The 20,903-nt window shown below is 41.0% G+C and overlaps 3 protein-coding genes across 5 annotated transcripts; 1 reads left to right on the top strand and 2 right to left on the bottom strand.

The window, feature by feature from the left end:
- Positions 1–279: 279 nt before the first annotated feature.
- Positions 280–20,838, bottom strand: LOC119495871 (high-affinity choline transporter 1-like). The gene is made up of 9 exons (XM_037782767.1): positions 20,746–20,838; positions 19,375–19,565; positions 18,614–18,730; positions 17,154–17,309; positions 16,559–16,707; positions 15,872–16,015; positions 15,555–15,708; positions 15,207–15,424; positions 280–1,284 (listed from the first exon to the last, which is right to left on the bottom strand). The coding sequence occupies exons 2-9, from the start codon at positions 19,556–19,558 to the stop codon at positions 724–726; spliced, it is 1,683 nt and encodes a 560-aa protein (XP_037638695.1). The 5' UTR covers positions 19,559–19,565; positions 20,746–20,838; the 3' UTR covers positions 280–723.
- On the bottom strand, positions 2,543–3,758 carry LOC119495870 (zinc finger CCCH domain-containing protein 4-like). The gene is made up of 3 exons (XM_037782766.1): positions 3,716–3,758; positions 3,044–3,265; positions 2,543–2,939 (listed from the first exon to the last, which is right to left on the bottom strand). Exons 1-3 carry the CDS (start codon positions 3,728–3,730, stop codon positions 2,763–2,765), a joined length of 414 nt encoding a protein of 137 aa, XP_037638694.1. The 5' UTR covers positions 3,731–3,758; the 3' UTR covers positions 2,543–2,762.
- Positions 4,189–11,698, top strand: LOC119495868 (high-affinity choline transporter 1-like). 3 transcript variants are annotated; one of them, XM_037782762.1, is made up of 9 exons: positions 4,189–4,315; positions 5,748–5,938; positions 6,389–6,505; positions 7,036–7,191; positions 7,965–8,113; positions 8,663–8,806; positions 8,977–9,130; positions 9,261–9,478; positions 10,123–11,698. In XM_037782762.1, the coding sequence occupies exons 1-9, from the start codon at positions 4,305–4,307 to the stop codon at positions 10,663–10,665; spliced, it is 1,683 nt and encodes a 560-aa protein (XP_037638690.1). In that variant the 5' UTR covers positions 4,189–4,304; the 3' UTR covers positions 10,666–11,698. The 3 variants fall into 3 exon arrangements, with proteins under 3 accessions (XP_037638690.1, XP_037638691.1, XP_037638692.1); XM_037782763.1 differs by having other exon boundaries at positions 4,194–4,336; XM_037782764.1 differs by lacking the exon at positions 4,189–4,315 and adding an exon at positions 4,388–4,577.
- Positions 20,839–20,903: the final 65 nt, after the last annotated feature.

The following is a 20,903-nucleotide window of genomic DNA, read 5'->3' as shown; positions in this document are numbered from 1 at the left end:
ACATAAGACAATCTTAACTTATAACAAACAGAAAAAGTTCAATGTTCTGGCACAGCCAGACCATGACACCAAGAGCATATCAAATAGTGACCTATCCAGAATGTTTATTTGCATTTTATATACGCGCCTAATGCATTTTTCATACCAGCCAAAAGCAACAGCAACCGCCATATGGATGCAAGAAGAAGAAGAAAATATAATATAAAAGAAAACAAGGAGGAGAACCCTCAGTTAGTCAGTTATATATATAAATATACACATATACCCCGCGACCCTGAATGGGATAAGCGGTAACAGATAATGGATGGAAGGATATATATATACGGTTTATTGTTGTAATTTTTCTAATATCACAACACTAGAACAACATAATCTACACAACACACTGAATTGGGATCACAATTTGTCCCAGGGACCAACTGCAATACTGCTAGAATCTTTTTTATTTATTTTTATTTACAAAAAACAGACATCTGTATCTTTGCTTCATGATTTTTTTTATTAAATAGATTGACATGTTTACACACAAGGTAAGAGCCAATCAGAAAAAGAAGAATCCTTTAAGGCTTATGTGCTGGTGAGCAACTTATGGGCACCATGATCATGATCCATTCATGTTCTGGATGCAGAAATCTCCAAAGTGATGTAATTTGATCTATTTACTAGTATTTACTAGTCTATAATGCTTCAAGTAAACAAGATACCGCTGTACACACTGGAACGCTAACAGCTAGTGCTAATCATTGGCTCTGATGTCTCGGTCTGAGAGTTGTTTCTGTTCAATTCCTCATTCTTATTATGTTCTGTGGCACCATCTCTTGGTGTCAGTGGTTGAGGTGAGTTCTGGGCTTTCACTTTGAACACATCCCACTTCTCAGGAAGCAGTCCTTTGTTGAAGAGCACAGAAGCCAGGTAGGAGAACAACAAGATGGCAGCGATGGCAGACAGCATGGAGATGGTCTTAACTGGAGAGTACTGGACATAAACACCGTCTTCAAGAGTGCATCCTGGGAAGTGTATGACTGGTGCTAACCCTAGTGATGGGTCTCCACTGAGCAGTCTTAACACCAATCCCACCAGGAAGCCCATAACAGCCCCGTAACCGTTAGAGATGTTGAAGAAGAGGACGCAGACCAGTTGAGGGAAAATTATGATGTAGGCCACTTCAGCAGCAATGAACCAGAACAGTAAGATGCTGTTTTTCAGGTTGGTGAGTGATGTACCAACCACGCCCACTACCAACACAGAAGCACGGATCACCCACTGAATCTCTCTGTCTGATGCCTGAAGAGGAGAAAAGAGAGGAAGAAGAACAGGTAAACAACAAATAATTGAGACTGTTCTGCTTTCAAATTCCCTTCTCACTGCTTTCTTATCTTATTCACTCTTCTTCTTAGTTAGTTTCTCCATCCTGCCACTTTATTCCATTTAGTATGTTTTACTCTATTCCCTTTCTTTGGAAATAAACATCACAACTTCACAAAAGCAAACATTATTTTATCCAGCTGTCTTTGTTGTGATGTAGCAAATTGAAGGAACACATGCAGTTTTTTCACCTGAGGCCTCAGGATGTTCTTGTAGATGTTGGAGGTGAAGACAGAAGCTGAAGAAAGCAAAAGTGAGTCAACAGATGACATCACGGCGGCAGCTACACATCCAGTACCGATAATGGAGATGAAGATGATGTTATATGAAAGGTATCATTTATGATAATGTAAAGACATCACGCATTGACACACAAAAAGAGACGCATTGACATATTGTCATTGAAATAATATGGTACTATAGCATGAGAGGCAGAGTAAGAAACTTCTCAACCAACAAAAGACCAGCATAGAGTTGCATGCTAAATAAGTTATTATATATGCATTACAGCAGCCTTTTAAAAAATATTATAGCCTATATATATGGCCTATATGTGTGACGTTATAGTCAAAACTAAACAACTGATTTCAAAATTCTAACATGCTATTCTTTGTTCATTCGCAGGGCCAAGGACTACCTAAGTGAGCAGCCGACCATAGGAGAAGACGTGACCCCTGCGACACCTCACCTGAGTCGATCCCACCTACACCCCTACTATGGCCACCACTCAAAAATACTGACCAGGGGTCAGACATGTTCTATAGGCCTAGCCCCACTGAAAGATGGTGTACTTATTTTTTAATTTACCTTTTTTTAAACTTTTTTTGTGGTGTGTTATGAATGTTTGGGATTGTCATCTATATTTTTGAATGTAATAAAAGTGTTACCCAAGTGAGCTGAATTTCTTTACTGCATGGTATTGACACTGGCAGTCGTGAACAAAAAAAGCAGGTGGTCATCCTTCAATGGATTTATTTTTACAAAAACAATGGCAAGAATAACAATAAGTAAAATGTAAATACTCTACAAAAATATCACATCACACAGGAGAGGTGGGGGGGGGGGGGTTGTTTCAGAGCCTGTGTGGGATAAAGCCCACATATTGGTGGTGGGGGTCAGGATATCTGTCCCTAATCCTCCACACACAACAGCTGGGAATTACAGTTCTGCTACCCCGCCCCAAGGCTCCATACTGCCACACAACAAACTACCGGTAAGCAGCATACCGGAACTGTCTGTTGTCCTCTCCGGGATTGGGTACGTCCTGCTGAGCCCTAATGTCGTTCCAGATCCTCCTGGCCAGGCGAAGGACACCCTCATGGAGGATGTAGAGGTCCACATGAGGTAGCAGGGAAATGCAGTTCTGTGGTGGCTGGCCATAGCACTTCCTTTCCACGTCAGTGGGCATTTCCCTGCACCTCATGCAGACACACCTCAGGTTGATTGGGGTCCTGGCCAGGAGGACCTGGTGGAGGAGCGCTGACCATTAGATCAAATATGAGGCTGGGATCCCTCAACAGACATCTCCCCAGAAGCTCCTGACACTGCTGCAGGCTCAAACACTGAATTCTGGCCTAGAAAGACAGTAGATCAGGGAAAAAGTATTACTTTATTTATGAATAAACAATAATGATCATAATGTGGATATAAAGTATGGACATGTTATATTTTGAGATACCTGTTCATCTGATATCTGTCGAGCTTGTAGTTGTTGTACTCTGCTGAAGTCATCTTCAGCCAGAGGGTCTTCAAGCTGACTCTGTCCTCTCCCCCGGCCAGACCCTCTGCCACGTCCACGTCCACGTCCACTAGCTCGCCCTCTTCCTCGCCCTCTTCCTCTTCCTCGTCCATTCGTAGCTGGCTGCTCCAGGACATAGTCAGGATCTGACTCGACGGTGCTCTGTTAGTAATAGATATGTAACAAATGTAAAATTACCATTTCCATTATGAATAACATGGTCATGGTTTTATTTATTTCCAGATGTGTAAAGTTATCTATACAGACTAAAAAACAGTAAAGTTAGAAAGATAGCGTTACTGAAACTTGAAGAAGCAACTGGCCGTTGGCTAACGTTAGCCAGCTAGCTATGCTATAGATTGAATAAAACATTGGGCTACGTTGTTTCTAAAGTTTAGCTCGTCATTTCGTCTAGAAAATAAACAATTGCTTTTATTCGGTCTATAAACGAAACACTTCAAATGCAGCAAAGTCTTACAATACTTTAGCTTTTGTTGACGTCGGTCTCCAGCGTTATTTTACACTAAGCATAAATACTGTTTGTTGTTCGTTCATATGTTCAAAGTTGTCCGTGGTAGCTAAATGTGGTCTGTGACAAAGTATTTTTCTCACCTGTGACTCAGCCATGGTAACTGTTGATGTCGTTAGAAGATGATGTTACCATGGTAACTGTTGATGTCCTTAGAAGATGATGTTACCATGGTAACTGTTGATGTTGTTAGAAGATGATGTTACCATGGTAACTGTTGATGTCCTTAGAAGATGATGTTACCATGGTAACTGTTGATGTCCTTAGAAGATGATGTTACCATGGTAACTGTTGATGTCCTTAGAAGATGATGTTACCATGGTAACTGTTGATGTCCTTAGAAGGTAATGTGTAGCTCGCTGCGGTAGCCTCCTCAGATGTAGCGAGCACGTATGAAGCGCGTGCATATGCCCGTTCTCGTGTGGGGGGAGGGGCTTCGGACAGAGAGGGGAGAGCGGAGAGAGGAGAGAGAGGAGAGAGCAGCTCGAGGGGATGCAGGATTTTGCGTTTTCCGGACTTCTACGCACTGCAGCTTTAAGGTAAGCACTGGACCAATGGACATTCTGTTTTACAGTTTTTCTCAGTTGCTTTGGAAATGAACACAGATACGGCGGCTGACTATTAACCAGATCCAGTTTTAGAGCAGTAGACTCGTCAGCCTTAACACATCTCATGCTGTCTAGGTAGATAGAGTCCAGGTTGGAGTTGAGTGAATATTTTCTTTCTTTTTTTCCTTTTGGTGATCTCAAACACACGTATAAAGTCTCTACCCTTAGCTTACTGGGCAGAAAGGTGTGGATACTGTGTGTAGCAACAACAACCACAGTTTTTATGAAACTTAAGTTTAGATTAATATCTTCAATTTGGAACCTGAGTGATGTTTTCTTTAACAAAAGATTCTTCTACAGTGTGATGTGTGTAGAGCTGTGTGTAAAGCCCCCTGAGGTGAAATTGTGATTTATGATATTGTGCTATATAGATAAAATTGATTTGACTTGTGTGGTTGTTTAGCAGCAGACTGGTGCCGTTTTAACGTGATTTGAAGGGCTGTGTGCATTGGTTCACTCCCTTTAAGCATTTACTTTGTCCTTGTTGACAGAATCACCAAAATACCTGAATTACATCTCATTTGATTGAAACACTGAGCTGGGCAAAGAATTACCTGACCAAATGACAACGCATGTGTCAATATCAGAATAACACTTAACTGGTGAAGCACTGTTTATAGTGGTTGTACCACCGGTGCAAAAAAAAGAGCCCCCATTGTTTTTTGTTTCTTCAGACTTATTCCAAAAATAGTAGGCTACTTACTGTATGGTTTTGTCAGTATTGCCCTGCAAACTTCAGAGATGCAACAGACATTATAAAGTTGAGTTGTACTCTTTATGACCAGTAAACTGACTGATGTGTAAAATCTGTTCCCCTTTACTACTTACTTCCACTAATTTACAGATTATAAACACTTCTGTTTGTGTTTACATGCTCATGACAGTTGTGAAGTCATAATGTGTAGGCTACAGCAGATATAATGTAAGAGTTTACCATGTCAATTTCTGTAATAGCAAACCACTAAGATTTGCCCGTACCTTAACTTGCATAATCCTGAATAACACTGGACCATTCTGCAGTGCATTTTTATTTATGAGAAGTCGTCATTGACAAATGATTCATTGCCTCTGAATATTTTAAGTGACATGAATAGAAAGGAATATAGGGTCATAATGTTCATAGCGAAGAGGTGTGGTAGGACGATGTTTTGTCACCTTGCATTGTTATCATCTCTTGCTCCTCAGTACTTTCCCTTTATGTGATTACTGACTTCACGTTGTTTTTGTCACCAGAAAAAAAGTCTTACTTTTCCATGTGTTTATAACATATTGTGTATTCATCCAGAATTTCTGCTTACACCACAGCAACCCAGTTATATTTACCAGATGATCTTGCATAAATATATACATAACTCATACCGATCATGTAAAAGGTCACCTTCTAGACAGTTCCCGATAAGTAGATGGATTTAAAAATAGTTAATCTTTGGATTTCTTGCTAAAATGGTATTGGTATTGTTATTTGACTCTGTTAATCAACCACTTTACACTGTCAACCTACCATCAGGTCCAGTATGGCTGTCAGTATCCCAGGGGTAATAGCGATGGTGTTTTTCTACCTGCTGATCCTTGGAGTCGGCATCTGGGCTTCTTTCAAGTCCAAGAAGGAAAGGAACAAATCTCCGGGGGACAGTATGGAGATGGCCCTGCTGGGAAACCGAAGCATCAATAAAGTTGTGGGGATCTTCACCACGGCAGGTGAATTCTCATTATATTGTATTTGCAGTAAGAAATTATGTCTCTGGGAATATCTTTTAAGTTTTGGCACTGTTTTTTCCCGTCACTTCAGACCTCCCTCTACCTCCCCACGCCGCTGGGTTAACGTTGTGAAATGGCTTTTCCCGTGTCATATAACGCCAGGTTGTTACAGTGAAATGGTCGCGGTTATGTTTAGGCAACAAAACTTTGGTAACGGCCGCTTCGGTAAAACCACTTAGTTATATTTAGGAAAAACATCATGGTTGGGCTTAAAATACATATGTAAACAATGTAACATAAGTACGGAAAACACATCACACACTTCACTAAAGTAAGTTAGTAACCCCAGTCTTCCGGTTAAAAGTCCTGTGTTTGTTGGACCCATCCACCTCCACTCCTCCCCACAATAAGCAATGTGCGTGTGTGTTTGTATGTTGGTTCATGTTTCAGCTACGTGGATTGGAGGAGGCTTCATTGTTGGATTGGCAGAAATGGTGTACAACCCCTCCATGGGCCTAATCTGGGCTTCCAGCTACATTATAGGAGAAGTAATGTCTTTGATTATTGGTAAGTCTGTTTAAGTGTTGAATATCTGAGTAGATGTGTAGATATATTAGGAGGCATCGTGAAGCTGATCGGGTACTGGTGAGGTTCTTGTAGCGACAACTCCATCTGTGGAGATGGAGCAGTCAGTGGGCAATTGTCGATCAAAATAAATGGAAGAAATGGATGCCAGAGCTGGGTGCCGCCTTATATACTCTGGTAACGCAAGTATTTGGTCGGCACGTCCTGATTGGCCGGATACGTTGATGCAAATCTCAGTGGACAAACGCGTGCATGTGATTGGAGGAGAGTATTACCCATAGAGTCCAGTAGAGGGCGGAGCCACTGTGAGTTTGAACATCCTCTGATTCTTGCTCTGTTTTTATGACGACAGTCTACTGGTTGTGTTATTGACATTTACTGAATATATGGCAGATCTTGATAACAGAACCAGTTAAATTAGTAATTAAGTAATGTTCAAAAACAAAAACAGCTGTGAATGAAATAGTAGCATTCGTGACTTACTGAAAAATTGTCCTTGTCTGATTATTTAGGTGGTCTTTTCTTTGCTGGGCCGATGAGAGAAACAAAATACGTGACCATGATGGATCCTTTCCAGATCAAGTATGGAAAAGTACCAATGGCTGTTTTTTCTCTGGCCACACTGGTGACTAACATTTTGTGGGTGACTTCAACACTGATTGGTTTAGGTATGTATGCCATTACATTATAAATAAGATAACTGATTATTAAATTTAAAAATTGTACATGTCTTGCACCTATAAAAAAATCTATGTTTCTTGAGTATGCAATGACACACACACACACACACACACAGCAGTGCATTTCTATCTTTGTGAGGACTCATTGACATAATGTATTCCCTAGCCCCTTACACTAACCTTAACCATCACAACTAAATGCCTGACCCCAACCCTTACCCTAACCCTAACCTAAACCTAATTCTAACCTGGACCTTAAAACCAAGTTTAAACCCTCAAACAGGCCTTTAAAGGTCTGTCCGAAGGTGAGGACCTGCCACAATGTTCTCACTTTCCAAAAATGTCCTCACACTGAAGGTCTAAAACTCAAATTGGTCCTCACAAAGATAGCTGTACCAGAACAAACACACACACATACACGCACACACACACGCACACAGCCTTTGCACACAATCTAACCTTGCTCCCCAAAAGAGGATTTGTATTAGTACATTAATGTTATTTAGTACATTAATACTGTTGGGTACATAAGGGCAGAGGTTTTACCCACAGTATGTAGCCCTATTGGCAAGATTTGGATCTTTTGCCAGACATGAAAGATGTCTCTGTTTTTGGACTTCATTGGCATGGAATGTTTTGCAGATATATACAAAATGAAAGAGATTTTCTAATACACGACAGACAAATGTACAACACATGGCAAGGATACTTAGAAATGACTGTAATTTGTACGACCACTGTTGCCATCTGTGAATCCACAGGTGCAACCATGACTGTGATTCTGGATTTACCATTCGCCATATGCATCTGGATCTCTGCTGCTGTGGCTATTATCTACACACTAATGGGCGGTCTCTACTCTGTGGCCTACACAGATGTCGTACAGCTTGCCATCATGTTTATCAGCTTGGTAGGTTTGCCCAGGCCCTGGCGACAGGTTTTGCTGGTGTTTTAGAGCAGTTTTATGGTGTCACTACTCTCATAAGGCGAGCATGTGATATAGACACACACTGAAGGGATGTTCAGCACGTCTACCAAACAGGTATCAGCATGAGAGAGCTTTGTTGCTTCTTTGGCCACAGAAGCTAAATTGGAAAATGTCTGTCTGCTAAAAATTATGTTTATATATTACTGATTTGTTTTGCTTATTAGATTTAAAGGGAAACATAGTTACTGCCTTGATTGTGTTTGGTGTCCATTTTCTTTAGGTCTACGCAAAACAAAAAAAAAAGATCTGGGTTTTGCTTAAATATTAAAAAGCGTAAACACATCCGGTATTGTGCTTCAAGTCAGTGTCAACTTTTTCAATTCATTTAAAGAGTATCTGGGGAAAATGCTATACGGAAAACTATGATGTGACAAATGATGTGGTCCTGCAGATAGAGGCACCAGATCGCTCTTATGTACTGTTCTGGAGGGCAAGTGATATATGTCAACATTATGTTGCTTGTCTCTGCAGTGGTTTTGTGTCCCCTTTGTCCTGATGAGCCCGTTCTCCTTGGACATCACTCAGACAGCCCTGAACAACACTTTACAGGCTCCCTGGATGGGTACACTAGAATGGGACAAAGCGTGGAGATGGGTTGACACTGTGTTTCTTTTGGTAAGTGGAAGATGAAGTTGTTGTCTATGAAATATGTAGTGCCAATCCAAACCCTTAACCCTGAGCCTTACCCAATTTCTTATTCAGAGGGGTGGTATTTCAGGTCTCACTTTGGAAAATGGTTTTGATTTTTAAGTGGGACGTTAAATTGACAATGCTTTTCTTTGAAGACTCTGGGTTGCCTGGGCTATCAGGAGTTCCATCAGAGGACTTTGTCTGCCTGTTCCTCAGCCGCAGCTAAGATCAACTGTTTTGTTGCTGCTGCAATTATTCTTATTTTTGCAATTCCTCCTGTCCTGATTGGAGCAGTGGCTGCATCAACAGGTGATTTATTCATAATCTAATAGTTTAATACATTTAATGCATCATTTAAACTGTTAATGCATGGATCTTCCCTTCAACCACTTTATCTGTCTCAAAATGTGTACTGTGTGTCTATCTGTCCATGCTTTAGACTGGAACCTTACTTCTTATGGTTCTCCATCTCCATTTGAACGTGGGGAGGCAACATTTGTAATGCCCATTACCTTGCACCACCTCACTCCAACCTATGTCTCCATCATCGGTATCGGATGTATCGCTGCTGCCGTGATGTCATCGACTGATTCTGCCTTGCTGGCTGCAGCTTCCATCTTCACCTCCAACATCTATAAGAGCATCCTGCGGACCCAGGTCACAACCTTAAAACTGTTTTCATAATCTGCTTCCTGAGAAATAGCTATGAGCTGCCTAAACTTCCCCACCACCACTGAGAAGCCCACTCTTCAGGTCCACACTGATTTTAATTATTAGCCTGGCAATGCTTGCAATATCAAACCAATGCAGCTTTGTGTAAAATGTGGGCTTTCACAGGCACCACAGGAGCTGACAAAACCTAACCTATATGTCGAGCTTAAAATGGCATAGAACTTATGTAAATTAGTGACTGATGGAAAAAGTTTGACATTAACTGCAACTATACTGGAAACGATATTTTCATCAGAACACCAAGACTGAAAAAAACAACATGAAAGCTTGATTTAAAATTTAGTGGCCAGAAAACATGACAAAAATGGGATGCACAAGTCACTCTATTGATGTAATGTATAGTTATGCATGTAAGCTGTCAGCCAACAACTTCATGAGAATATTGCTCTCTTTTAGTCTTTCTGACCCTGGTGGCCAAATCACTTACAGTAATATAGCTTTAACTACACTATTATTTTAATCACTATACAAATTACAGGATAATATAGAGCTGAGGTGAGACAGATGGTAGAATACAGCCACAGGGATAATTAGCTCATCATGTCTTCTTTCTATTTCTTCTTTCCCAGGCATCAGAGAGAGAGATCCAGTGGGTGATTCGTGGCTGTGTGGTGGTAGCAGGCTTGGTCAGCACATCACTCACCAATGTCCAAACCAGCATTCCAGTGTTATGGTTTCTTAGCACACTGATAACCTACGTTGTTATTTTCCCTCAACTGGTCTGTGTTCTCTTCTTCAACATCTCCAACGGCTATGGGGCTGTTACGGGCTGGCTGGTGGGGTTGCTGTTTAGACTGTTGTGTGGAGAGCCGTTGATTGGTCTACCGCCCATCCTCCATTTGCCAGGATGCACCCTTGAAGATGGTGTTTATGTCCAACACTCTCCAGTGAATACCATCTCCATGTTGGTCGTCTTCAGTGCCACCCTCTTGTTCTCCTACCTGTTTTCTCTGCTGATCCACAAAAACCTGCTTCCTGAGAAGTGGGATGCGTTGAACATGAAAGCCCAACAGTTGCCAAAACGACAAACACCAACACACAGTGACAAAAGCAACCATGAAGACATGTGTGACAATGAAATTTCAGAGCCTATGATGAGCACAGTGTGTTAAATTATGAAATATCTGCCCTTAGGTTACTGGGCAGAGTGGTGCACATACTATGTGTGTGTGTGTTTGTGTGTGTGTGTTTCACCGTAACCCAAACTACAATTACATGAAGAGGAGACACCACATTTCCAAAATATCTATCTATTCTCTTCTTTTTATAATTATGATGGATAGAGAGCTGTCTCATGCCACTATTAAAGTGTATGTAGCATCCATTTCTTCCGGCCATGAGGGTTTTGGCGAGAGACCAGTTCATGGCCATAACTTTTACTAAGATATTCTCCGAGATATCATTTCTTACTGCAAATACAATATAATGTGAATTCACCTGTTGTGTCAAAGATCCCCACAACTCTACTGATGCTTTGGTTTCCCAGCAGGGCCATCTCCATACTGTTACCCGGAGATTTGTTCCTTTCCTTTTTGGACTTGAAAGAAACCCAGATACTGACTACAAAGATCAGCAGGTAGAAAAACACCATCGCTATTACTCCCGGGATGCTGACAGCCATACTGAAGCTGATGGTAGCTTGACAGTGTAAATTGGTTGGTTTACAGAGTAAAATAACAATACCAATACCATTTTAGCAAGAAATTCAAAGATTAACTATTTTTAAATCCATCTACTTATCGGAAACTGTCAAGAAAGTGACCTTATACACAATCGGTATGAGTTATGTATATATTTATGTAAGATCATCTGGTAAATATAACTGAGTTGCTGTGGTGTAACCAGAAATTTTGGATGAATAGACAATATGTTATAAACACATGGAAAAGTAAGACTGTGTATTTCTGGTGACAAAAATGACCAAGAGGTCAGTAATTATACAATGGAAAAGTACTGAGGAGCAAAAGATGATAACAATGCAGGGTGAGAAAACATTGTTCTACCAAACCTTTGAGCTTTATGAACCTGTATTACTTTCTATTCATGTCACTTAAAATATTCAGATGAAATATTCAATGAATCATTTGTCAATGGCGACTTCTCGTGACTAAAAATGCTGTGCAGAATGGTCCAGCGTAGCCTACACATTATGACTTTACAACTGTAATGAGCATGTAAACACAAGCAGACGTGTTTATAATCTGTTAGTGGAAATTAAGTAGTAAAGGGGAACAGATTTTACACATCAGTCAGTTTACTGATCATTAAGAGTACAACTCAGCTTTATAATGTCTACAGTATCTCTGGAATTTGCAGGGCAGTCACTAACAAAACCATACAATAAGCTGCCTACTATTTTTTGGAAGAAGTCTGAAAAACTTCTACAACAAGGACAAAGTTATCACACCGGGACAACAGACAAGACTCAAAAGCAGGACTCCAACACAAAGCAAATATAATTAAACGTTTTTACTTGCAAAAAGGTTCAGTACACAATCAGTCCAAAACAGGCAAAGGTATCCAAAAACACTGGGCAAGATCATAGTACAAACTAGAATGGCACTCGGAGAGCGCAGACCTCCGCCAAGGTTCCTGACTTTAAAAAAAGATCACAGCTCACAGCTGGCGGTACCATGAGGTGGTCGGCTTATTATTAACAAGGTGTGTTTCCATGTAACGTATCGGCCGATGCTTCTCTCATTCAGCAGCGCTGTTGTACGCTGTATAACGTTACACTACGTTGTCTCTCATCCCGTCATCTACCGTTTTTTTTCTTCCCACCGCGGATGGCCAGCAGCTCCCGCACCTCGAAGTCTCGCCACACATCCACACATTCAATGTTTAACATCTCTAAATAAATGATTGACATCATTTTTTTTTGCTTCATATTTAATGACTTTTTCTAATTTAATGGGGACAACTGGGTAAACATAAAATTAAAATGATGATATGTTTTCAATGTCCTGTACACATGCTGTACGCATTGGTGTTCTTTGGGGTCAATTTGACCCCAGGCTGTTTTAGCTGTATAAAACATATAAGAAATATCAACATTTTACACACATTTGTTTTGGAAGATATTGAGGTCACTATAACATGCAACTTTATAATCTTCAAAAAGCTTTAGGGCCCTAACCTAACATAACCATAACTGTAGTAGTGCAAGAGCCACTGATAGTTCACACGACATGGGGGGTGGAAACATTATTCTCGAGAGAACTTTGATATTTCCCCACGCTTTGGGGGCGGCAAAATGATGAGCTGTGATCGGCTGTGATGAGCATTCTTGCAGCAACACACACACACACACACACACACACTCACAAATAGTATCCGCACATCTCTGCCCAGTAACCTAAGGGCAGATATGTCATACTTTAACACCCTGTGCTCATCATAGGCTCTGAAATTGCATTGTCACACATGTCTTCATGGTTGCTTTTGTCACTGTGTGTTGGTGTTTGTCGTTTTGGCAACTGTTGGGCTTTCATGTTCAACGCATCCCACTTCTCAGGAAGCAGGTTTTTGTGGATCAGCAGAGAAAACAGGTAGGAGAACAAGAGGGTGGCACTGAAGACGACCAACATGGAGATGGTATTCACTGGAGAGTGTTGGACATAAACACCATCTTCAAGGGTGCATCCTGGCAAATGGAGGATGGGCGGTAGACCAATCAACGGCTCTCCACACAACAGTCTAAACAGCAACCCCACCAGCCAGCCCGTAACAGCCCCATAGCCGTTGGAGATGTTGAAGAAGAGAACACAGACCAGTTGGGGAAAGATAAGAACGTAGGCTATCAGTGTGCTAAGAAACCATAACACTAAGTTGCCGGTTTGGACATTGGTGATTGATGTGCTGACCAAGCCTGCTACCACCACACAGCCACGAATCACCCACTGGATCTCTCTCTCTGATGCCTGGGAAAGAAGAAATAGAAAGAAGACATGATGAGCTAATTATCCCTGTGGCTGTATTCTATCATTTGTCTCACCTCAGCTCTATATTATCCTGTGATTTGTATAGTGATTAAAAGAATGGTGTAGTTAAAGCTATATTACTGTAAGTGATTTGGCCACCAGGGTCAGAAAGACTGAAAGAGAGCAATATTCTCATGAAGGTTACATGTAGGGCTGGGCGATATGACCTAAAAATAATATCACAATATTTTTTAGGCAATATCGCGATACACAAAGTATATCGCAATATTTTCAAATATACTCTAAGCACTTCATAAATGCAGGATTTAACCCTTTGATGCATACAATCACACATATATGATGATTTGTGTAGTCCCTGCAGTATATGTCTGCATTAAAACCTCGTTGTTTATATTCACTAGTGGTTTCTATTGGAACAATTTTAATCTTGCATGCAAAAAGGGGGAAATCACAAGTTCAATTTAACAAAACAGTATCCAACAGTATTGACTTTAACCAAATAGTTATCTGCCAATATGCTTATATATATTTTGATAAATGCATAACACACACACACACACACACAAACACACCGTTTTTAATGGCATGTAATAAGTGTAAAGTAACTTATTGTTATGTTTATCAGTAAGCTGTTATAAGTTGCCGATAATAAAAAATATTATTTTCCCAGCAGTGTGGAAAGACTCACCAATCGCGAGGTGTAGCCTATGGTCAAAGCACTGCAGTCTACTCCACTTTAAGTGTAAGATTAAGTGTCTTAATGAGTGTTTTGAATCCGAGCTCAACTATGCTAACCGGCGTTGTGATGTAGTTGTTTACTGCGGCCGTGATTTCTTTGCATTTTGCACTTTTTTTCTCATATGGGATTGCTTTGGAAAGCGAGGAAGCCAGAGTCATGTGCTTCTGGGCTGGTTCTGGTTGCTGTGGTCGTGTTCTTGCTACCGTACTCGCTTTGCCGCTTCAGTTCTTCCGCTTTCTCCGGGCTCCTTCTCTCTCCGCTGCTTCCCTCCAAATACAAAAACACCCTGGCCGAATACGTCTCACACACTCGCCCAGGAGAGTGGTCTGGATGGGGGCGGAGTCTGTGACGTATGTGGGTTTGTTCGTGAGAGGGAGCCATAGGAGAGAGAAGGAAATGCCAAAACGAGTCTCATGCCGACGGGGTGGCTTAAAAACATTACCTGACAATTTGTAGTCGATGTTCGCGACATAGTCATTTTACACACCACGCGTGGGACAAGCCGCGATACATCGACTTTATTCAATGTATCGCCCGACCCTAGTTACATACCTACATTACGGTACCAGAGTGACATGGGCATCCCCTTTTAGTCATGTTCTCTGGCAACTCTAGATTTTAAATCCAGTAATCATTGTTATTTTTCTCAGCCTTGGTGTTCTGATACAAATATCTTTTCCAGTATAGTTGCAGTTAATGTCAAACTTTTTCCACCAGTCACTAATTTACATAAGCGCTATACCCTTTTGAGCTTGGCATATAGGTTAGAATGTGTCAGCTCCTATGATGCCTGTGAAAGCCTGTATTTTACACAAAGCTACATTGGTTTGATATTGCAAGTGTGGGGAAGCTAATAGTTATTAAAATCAGTGTGGACCTGAAGAGTGGGCTTCTCAGTGGTGGTGGGGAAGTTTAGGCAGCTCATAGCTATTTCTCAAGAAGCAGATTATGAAAACAGTTTTAAGGTTGTGACCTGGGTCCGCAGGATGCTCTTATAGATGTTGGAGGTGAAGATGGAAGCTGCAGCCAGCAAGGCAGAATCAGTCGATGACATCACGGCAGCAGCGATACATCCGATACCGATGATGGAGACATAGGTTGGAGTGAGGTGGTGCAAGCTAATGGGCATTACAAATGTTGCCTCCCCACGTTCAAATGGAGATGGAGAACCATAAGAAGTAAGGTTCCAGTCTAAAGCATGGACAGATAGACACACAGTACACATTTTGAGACAGATAAAGTGGTTAAAGGGAAGTTTCATGCATTAACAGTTTAAATGATGCATTAAATGTATTAAACTATTAGATTATGAATAAATCACCTGTTGATGCAGCCACTGCTCCAATCAGGACAGGAGGAATTGCAAAAATAAGAACAATTGCAGCAGCAACAAAACAGTTGATCTTAGCTGCGGCTGAGGAACAGGCAGACAAACTCCTCTGATGGAACTCCTGATAGCCCAGGCAACCCAGAGTCTTCAAAGAAAAGCATTGTCAATTTAACGTCCCACTTAAAAATCCAAACCATTTTCCAAAGTGAGACCTGAAATACCACCCCTCTGAATAAGAAATTGGATAAGGCTAAGGGTTTGGATTGGCACTACATATTTCATGAACAACGATTTTATCTTCCACTTACCAAAAGAAACAAATTGTCAACCCATATCCAGGCTTTGTCTGTTTCTAGTGTACCCATCCAGGGAGCCTGTAAAGTGTTGTTCAGGGCTGTCTGAGTGATGTCCAAGGAGAACGGGTTCATCAGGACAAAGGGGACACAGAACCACTGCAGAGGCAAGCAACATAATATTGACATATATCACTTGCCCTCCAGAACAGTACATAAGAGTGATCTGGTGCCTGTTTTGGCAGGACCACATCATTTGTCAGCAATAAAAAAATATGACTGTTTTCAGTCTAGCATTTTCCACAGGTACTCATCCTGTTCTTTAAATGATTTGGAAAAGGTTGACACAGATTTGAAGCAAAATACCGGATGTGTTTACGTTTTTTTAATATTTAACCAAAACTCAGATCTTTCTTTTGCTGCTTAAACCTAAAAAATATGGCCAACAAACATAATTAAGGCAGTAATTACGTTTCCCTTAAAACCTAATTAGGAAAAAAATTAAAAATATATTAACATTATTTCTGGGAGGCAGACATTTGGTATTTTAGCTTTTGTGGCCAAAGAAGCAACAACCCTGTCGCATGCTGATACCTGTTTGGTAATCGTGCTGAACATCCCCTCAGTGTGTGTCTATTGCATGCTTGCCTTATGAGAGTAGTGACACCATAAAACTGCTCGCCAGGGCTTGAGCAAACTTACCAAGCTGATAAACATGAGGGCAAGCTGTACAACATCCGTGTAGGCCACAGAGTAGAGACCTCCCATTAGTGTGTAGATAATAGCCACAGCAGCAGAGATCCAGATGCATATGGCGAATGGTAAATCCAGACTCACACTCATGGTTCCACCTGTGGATTCACAGATGGCAACCATGGTCATACAAATTACAGTCATTTCTAAATATCCTTGCCATGTGTTGTACATTTGTCTGTCATGTATTAGAAAATACCTTTCATTTTGAATATATCTGCAAAATATTCCATGCCAATGAAAACAGAGACATCTTTTCTTTGGAGGTGTCTGGCAAAAAGTCCATATCTTGCCAATATGACTACATAGGTAAAACTTCTGCCCTTATACGTATACTAACAGTATTAATGTACTAAATAACATTAATTACTAATAAAAATCCTCTTTTGGGGAGCAAGTTTAGATTGTTTGCCAAAACTGTGTGCATGTGTGTGTCCTTGCATACTCAAGAAACATAGATTGTTTATATGTGCAAGACATGCACACACTGCATTTTTAAGTTTAATAATCAGTTATATTATTTATAATGTGATGGCATACATACCTAAACCAGATAGTGTTACTGTCACACACAAAATGTCAGTCACAATTGTGGCCAGAGAAAAAACAGCCATTGGTACTTTTCCATACCTGATATGGAAAGGATCCATCATGGTCACGTATTTTCTTTCTCTCATTGGCCCAGCAAAGAAAAGACCACCTAAATAATGAGACAAAGACAATTTTTCAGTAAGTCACGAATGCTACTATTTCATTCACATTTTTTTTTTTTTTTAACATTACTTTCCTACTAATTTAACTTATACCGTTATCAAGCTCTGCCATATAATCAGCAAATGTCATTAACAAAATCAGTAGACTGTCGTCATAAAAAAAGGGGCAAGAATCAGAGGATGTTCTAACTCACACGGGTTCCGCCCTCTACTGGACTCTATGGGTAATATTCTCCTCAATCGCACGCATTTGTCAACTGAGATTTGCAGATTTGTGGTTTAAATCAACAGACAGGGCGGAGTTCGGTCCGCTGATCTGTTGGGGTCGGCAGAGAACCTGTGGTTGTGGGCCTCAGAGTACCTGTTGTCTCTGAAGGCTCTCCACATTCCGGGACTGGAGAACAAGGGGGCCGACCTCATTTGTCTGCCAGACGAATGGAGGCTTCACCCGGAGGTGGTGAATCAGATTTGGTTCTGGTTAGGGAGAGCGGAAGTGGATCTGTTTGCCAGCCGTTGCAACACCCACTGCTCACTATGGTTCTCCCTGGCACGGCAGGAGGACCCACCCCTGGGGTTGGACGCATTTACAAGCGTGCCATGGCCAAGGAAGCTGCTTTAAGCCTTTCCGTGGCTCCATCTCAACCCTCCCCTACTGGACAGAGTAAGGCGGGAGCAGTTGTCAGTCTTTCTGATAGCACTAGGTCTTCGCCCGGCGCCATGGTACACAGAACTGACTCAGATGTTGGTGGCCCAGCCCTGGACTATCCAGTTCCAGTTCTGGGGGCTCTGTCTTAGGAGGTGGGGGCAATAGGCACAATGCCCACTATTGGCCATCTTCTCCAGGCTTGGTTCCTGAGAGGGACAGGTTGAGGAGGACTGGACTGTCTGTACAACTTGTACAGACAGTCCAAGCGGAACGAGCGGGATCCACCACTGCATGTTACAAGGCATAGTGGTTAGGGTTCCAACGCTGCTGCAAGGAAAGGAGGCTAGATCCCCTGTCCTGTGCAGTCAGGTCTATTCTCTCCTTTTTATAATGTCTGATGGATAGAGAGCTGTCTCATGCCACTATTAAAGTGTATGCAGCAGCCATTTCTTCCTGCCATGAGGGTTTTGGCTATAGACCAGTTCTTGGCCACCGTCTCATGAAGTGGCTTATGCAGGGGGTCAGGAGGCAACACAACAATGTTTTAATTATATAACTTCATCATTTGTTTTGCCTGGCGAAACAAATCAAATGTCTATTATATCTACACATCTACTCAGATATTCAACACGTAAACAGACTTACCAATAATCAAAGACATTGCATCTCCTATAATGTAGCTGGAAGCCCAGATTAGGCCCATAGAGGGGTGGTACACAAATTCTGCCAATCCAACAATGAAGCCTCCGCCAATCCACGTAGCTGAAACATGAACCAACATACAAACACACACAAACATTGCTTATTGTGGGGAGGAGTGGAGGTGGATGGGTCCAACAAACACAGGACTGTTAACCGGGAGACCGATGTTCTTGTCCCAGAGTTGTTTTGAACTTACGTTAGTGAAGTGTGTGACGTGTTTTCCGTACTTATGTTACATTGTTCACTTATGTATTTTAAGCCCAACCATGATGTTTTTCCTAAATATAACTAAGTGGTTTTACCAAAGCGGCCGTTACCAAAGTTTTGTTGCCTAAACATAACCGCGACCATTTCACTGTAACAACGTGCCGTTATATGACACGTGAAAAGTCATTTCACAACGTTAACACAGTGGCGTGAAATGTTCTTTATACGCCTTCCCATGAGATCAGGTTGTGCAAGCTCTGTTGAGATTTGTACAGGTAAGCATATCTTTTGGACTGCAAATTTTGATTAAAACATACAAAATGTTGTATTATTTTAAGTAAGCCCAGATAACTTTTTGCCAAATATCATAATGATAATTTGGGGGTAGAGGCTTTAGAGGGAAGTCTGAAGTGACGGAAAAATAGTGCAATGACTTTTACTAAGATATTCCCTGAGACATCATTTCTTACTGCAAATACGATATAATGTCAATTCACCTGCCGTGGTGAAGATCCCCACAACTTTATTGATGCTTCGGTTTCCCAGCAGGGCCATCTCCATAGTGTCACCCGGAGATTTGTTCCTTTCCTTCTTGGACTTGAAAGAAGCCCAGATGCCGACTCCAAGGATCAGCAGGTAGAAAAACACTATCGCTATTACTCCTGGGATACTGGCAGCCATACTGGACCTGATGGTAGGTTGACAGTGTAAAGTGGTTGGTTTACAGAGTAAAATAACAATACCAATACCATTTTAGCAAGAAATCCAAAGATTAACTATTTTTAAATCCATCTACTTATAGGGAACTGTCTAGAAAGGGACCTTTTACATGATCGGTATGAGTTATGTATATATTTATGCAAGATCATCTGGTAAATATAACTGAGTTGCTCTGGTGTAACCAGACATTTTGGATGAATACACAATATGTTATAAACACATGGAAAAGTATAAACTCTATTCATGTCACTTAAAATATTCAGAGGCAATAACTCATTGCTCATTGATAACTTCTTGTAAATAAACATGCACTGCAGAATGGTCCAGTGTTATTCAGGATTATGCAAGTTAAGGTACGGGCAAATCTTAGTGGTTTGGTATTACAGAAATTGACATGTGTAAACTCTTACATTATATCTGCTGTAGCCTACACATTATGACTTCACAACTGTCATGAGCATGTAAACACAAACAGAAGTGTTTATAATCTGTAAATTAGTGGAAATTAAGTAGTAAAGGGAAACAGATTTTACACATCAGTCAGTTTACTGGTCATAAAGAGTACAACTCAGCTTTATAATGTCTGCTGCATCTCTGAAGTTTGCAGGGCAGTTACTGACAAAACCATACAGTAAGTAGCCTACTATTTTTGGAATAAATCTGAAAAAACAAAAAACAATGGGGGCTCTTTTTTTGCACCGGTGGTACAACCACTATAAACAGTGCTTCACCAGTTAAGTGTTATTCTGATATTGATACATGCGTTGTCATTTGGTCAGGTAATTCTTTGCTCAGCTCAGTGTTTCAATCAAATGAGGTGTAATTCAGGTATTTTGGTGATTCTGTCAACAAGGACAAAGTAAATGCTTGGAGGGAATGAGCCAATGCACACAGCCCTTCAAATCTTGTGGAAATGGCACCAGTCTGCTGCTAAACAACCACACAAGTCAAGTCAATTTTATCTATATAGCCCAACATCATAAATCACAAATATGCCTCAGGGGGCTTTACACACAGCTCTACACACATCACACTGTAGAAGAATCTTTTGTTAAAGAAAACATCACTCAGGTTCCAAATTGAAGATATTAATCTAAACTTAAGATTCATAAAAACTGTAAAACAGAATCCATTGGTCCAGTGCTTACCTTAATGCTTAACGCCTCTGACGACAGGTGTTTTCAGTTAATCTGGCTAATTAGACCTCTTCTCATTAAGTGACATTTTCCAAAGTCTCTTGTGTTGTTGAACCCGTTAGGGCAGAACAAGTCACACCTACAGTGTATCCTACACTATTGGAGGGCGG

The sequence above is a fragment of the Sebastes umbrosus genome, chromosome 10 (assembly GCF_015220745.1).
Source record: "Sebastes umbrosus isolate fSebUmb1 chromosome 10, fSebUmb1.pri, whole genome shotgun sequence".
In the NCBI taxonomy this organism is placed as follows: Eukaryota; Metazoa; Chordata; class Actinopteri; order Perciformes; family Sebastidae; genus Sebastes; species Sebastes umbrosus.
Note: the sequence above shows the minus strand (reverse complement) of the source record. Positions and strands in the feature narration are given on the sequence as shown.

Coding starts and splice junctions, on each gene's coding strand:
- LOC119495868 (XM_037782762.1), top strand. Junction 8,114..8,662: donor CCATCATGTTTATCAGCTTG/GTAGGTTTGCCC, acceptor TTGTCTCTGCAG/TGGTTTTGTGTCCCCTTTGT. Junction 9,479..10,122: donor AGAGCATCCTGCGGACCCAG/GTCACAACCTTA, acceptor CTTCTTTCCCAG/GCATCAGAGAGAGAGATCCA.
- LOC119495871 (XM_037782767.1), bottom strand. CDS start 19,558: ATGGCTGCCAGTATCCCAGGAGTAATAGCGATAGTGTTTTTCTACCTG. Junction 18,731..19,374: donor GGGGATCTTCACCACGGCAG/GTGAATTGACAT, acceptor TTCATGTTTCAG/CTACGTGGATTGGCGGAGGC. Junction 16,708..17,153: donor AGTAACACTATCTGGTTTAG/GTATGTATGCCA, acceptor GTGAATCCACAG/GTGGAACCATGAGTGTGAGT.
- LOC119495870 (XM_037782766.1), bottom strand. Junction 2,940..3,043: donor GACAGATATCAGATGAACAG/GTATCTCAAAAT, acceptor CTGTCTTTCTAG/GCCAGAATTCAGTGTTTGAG.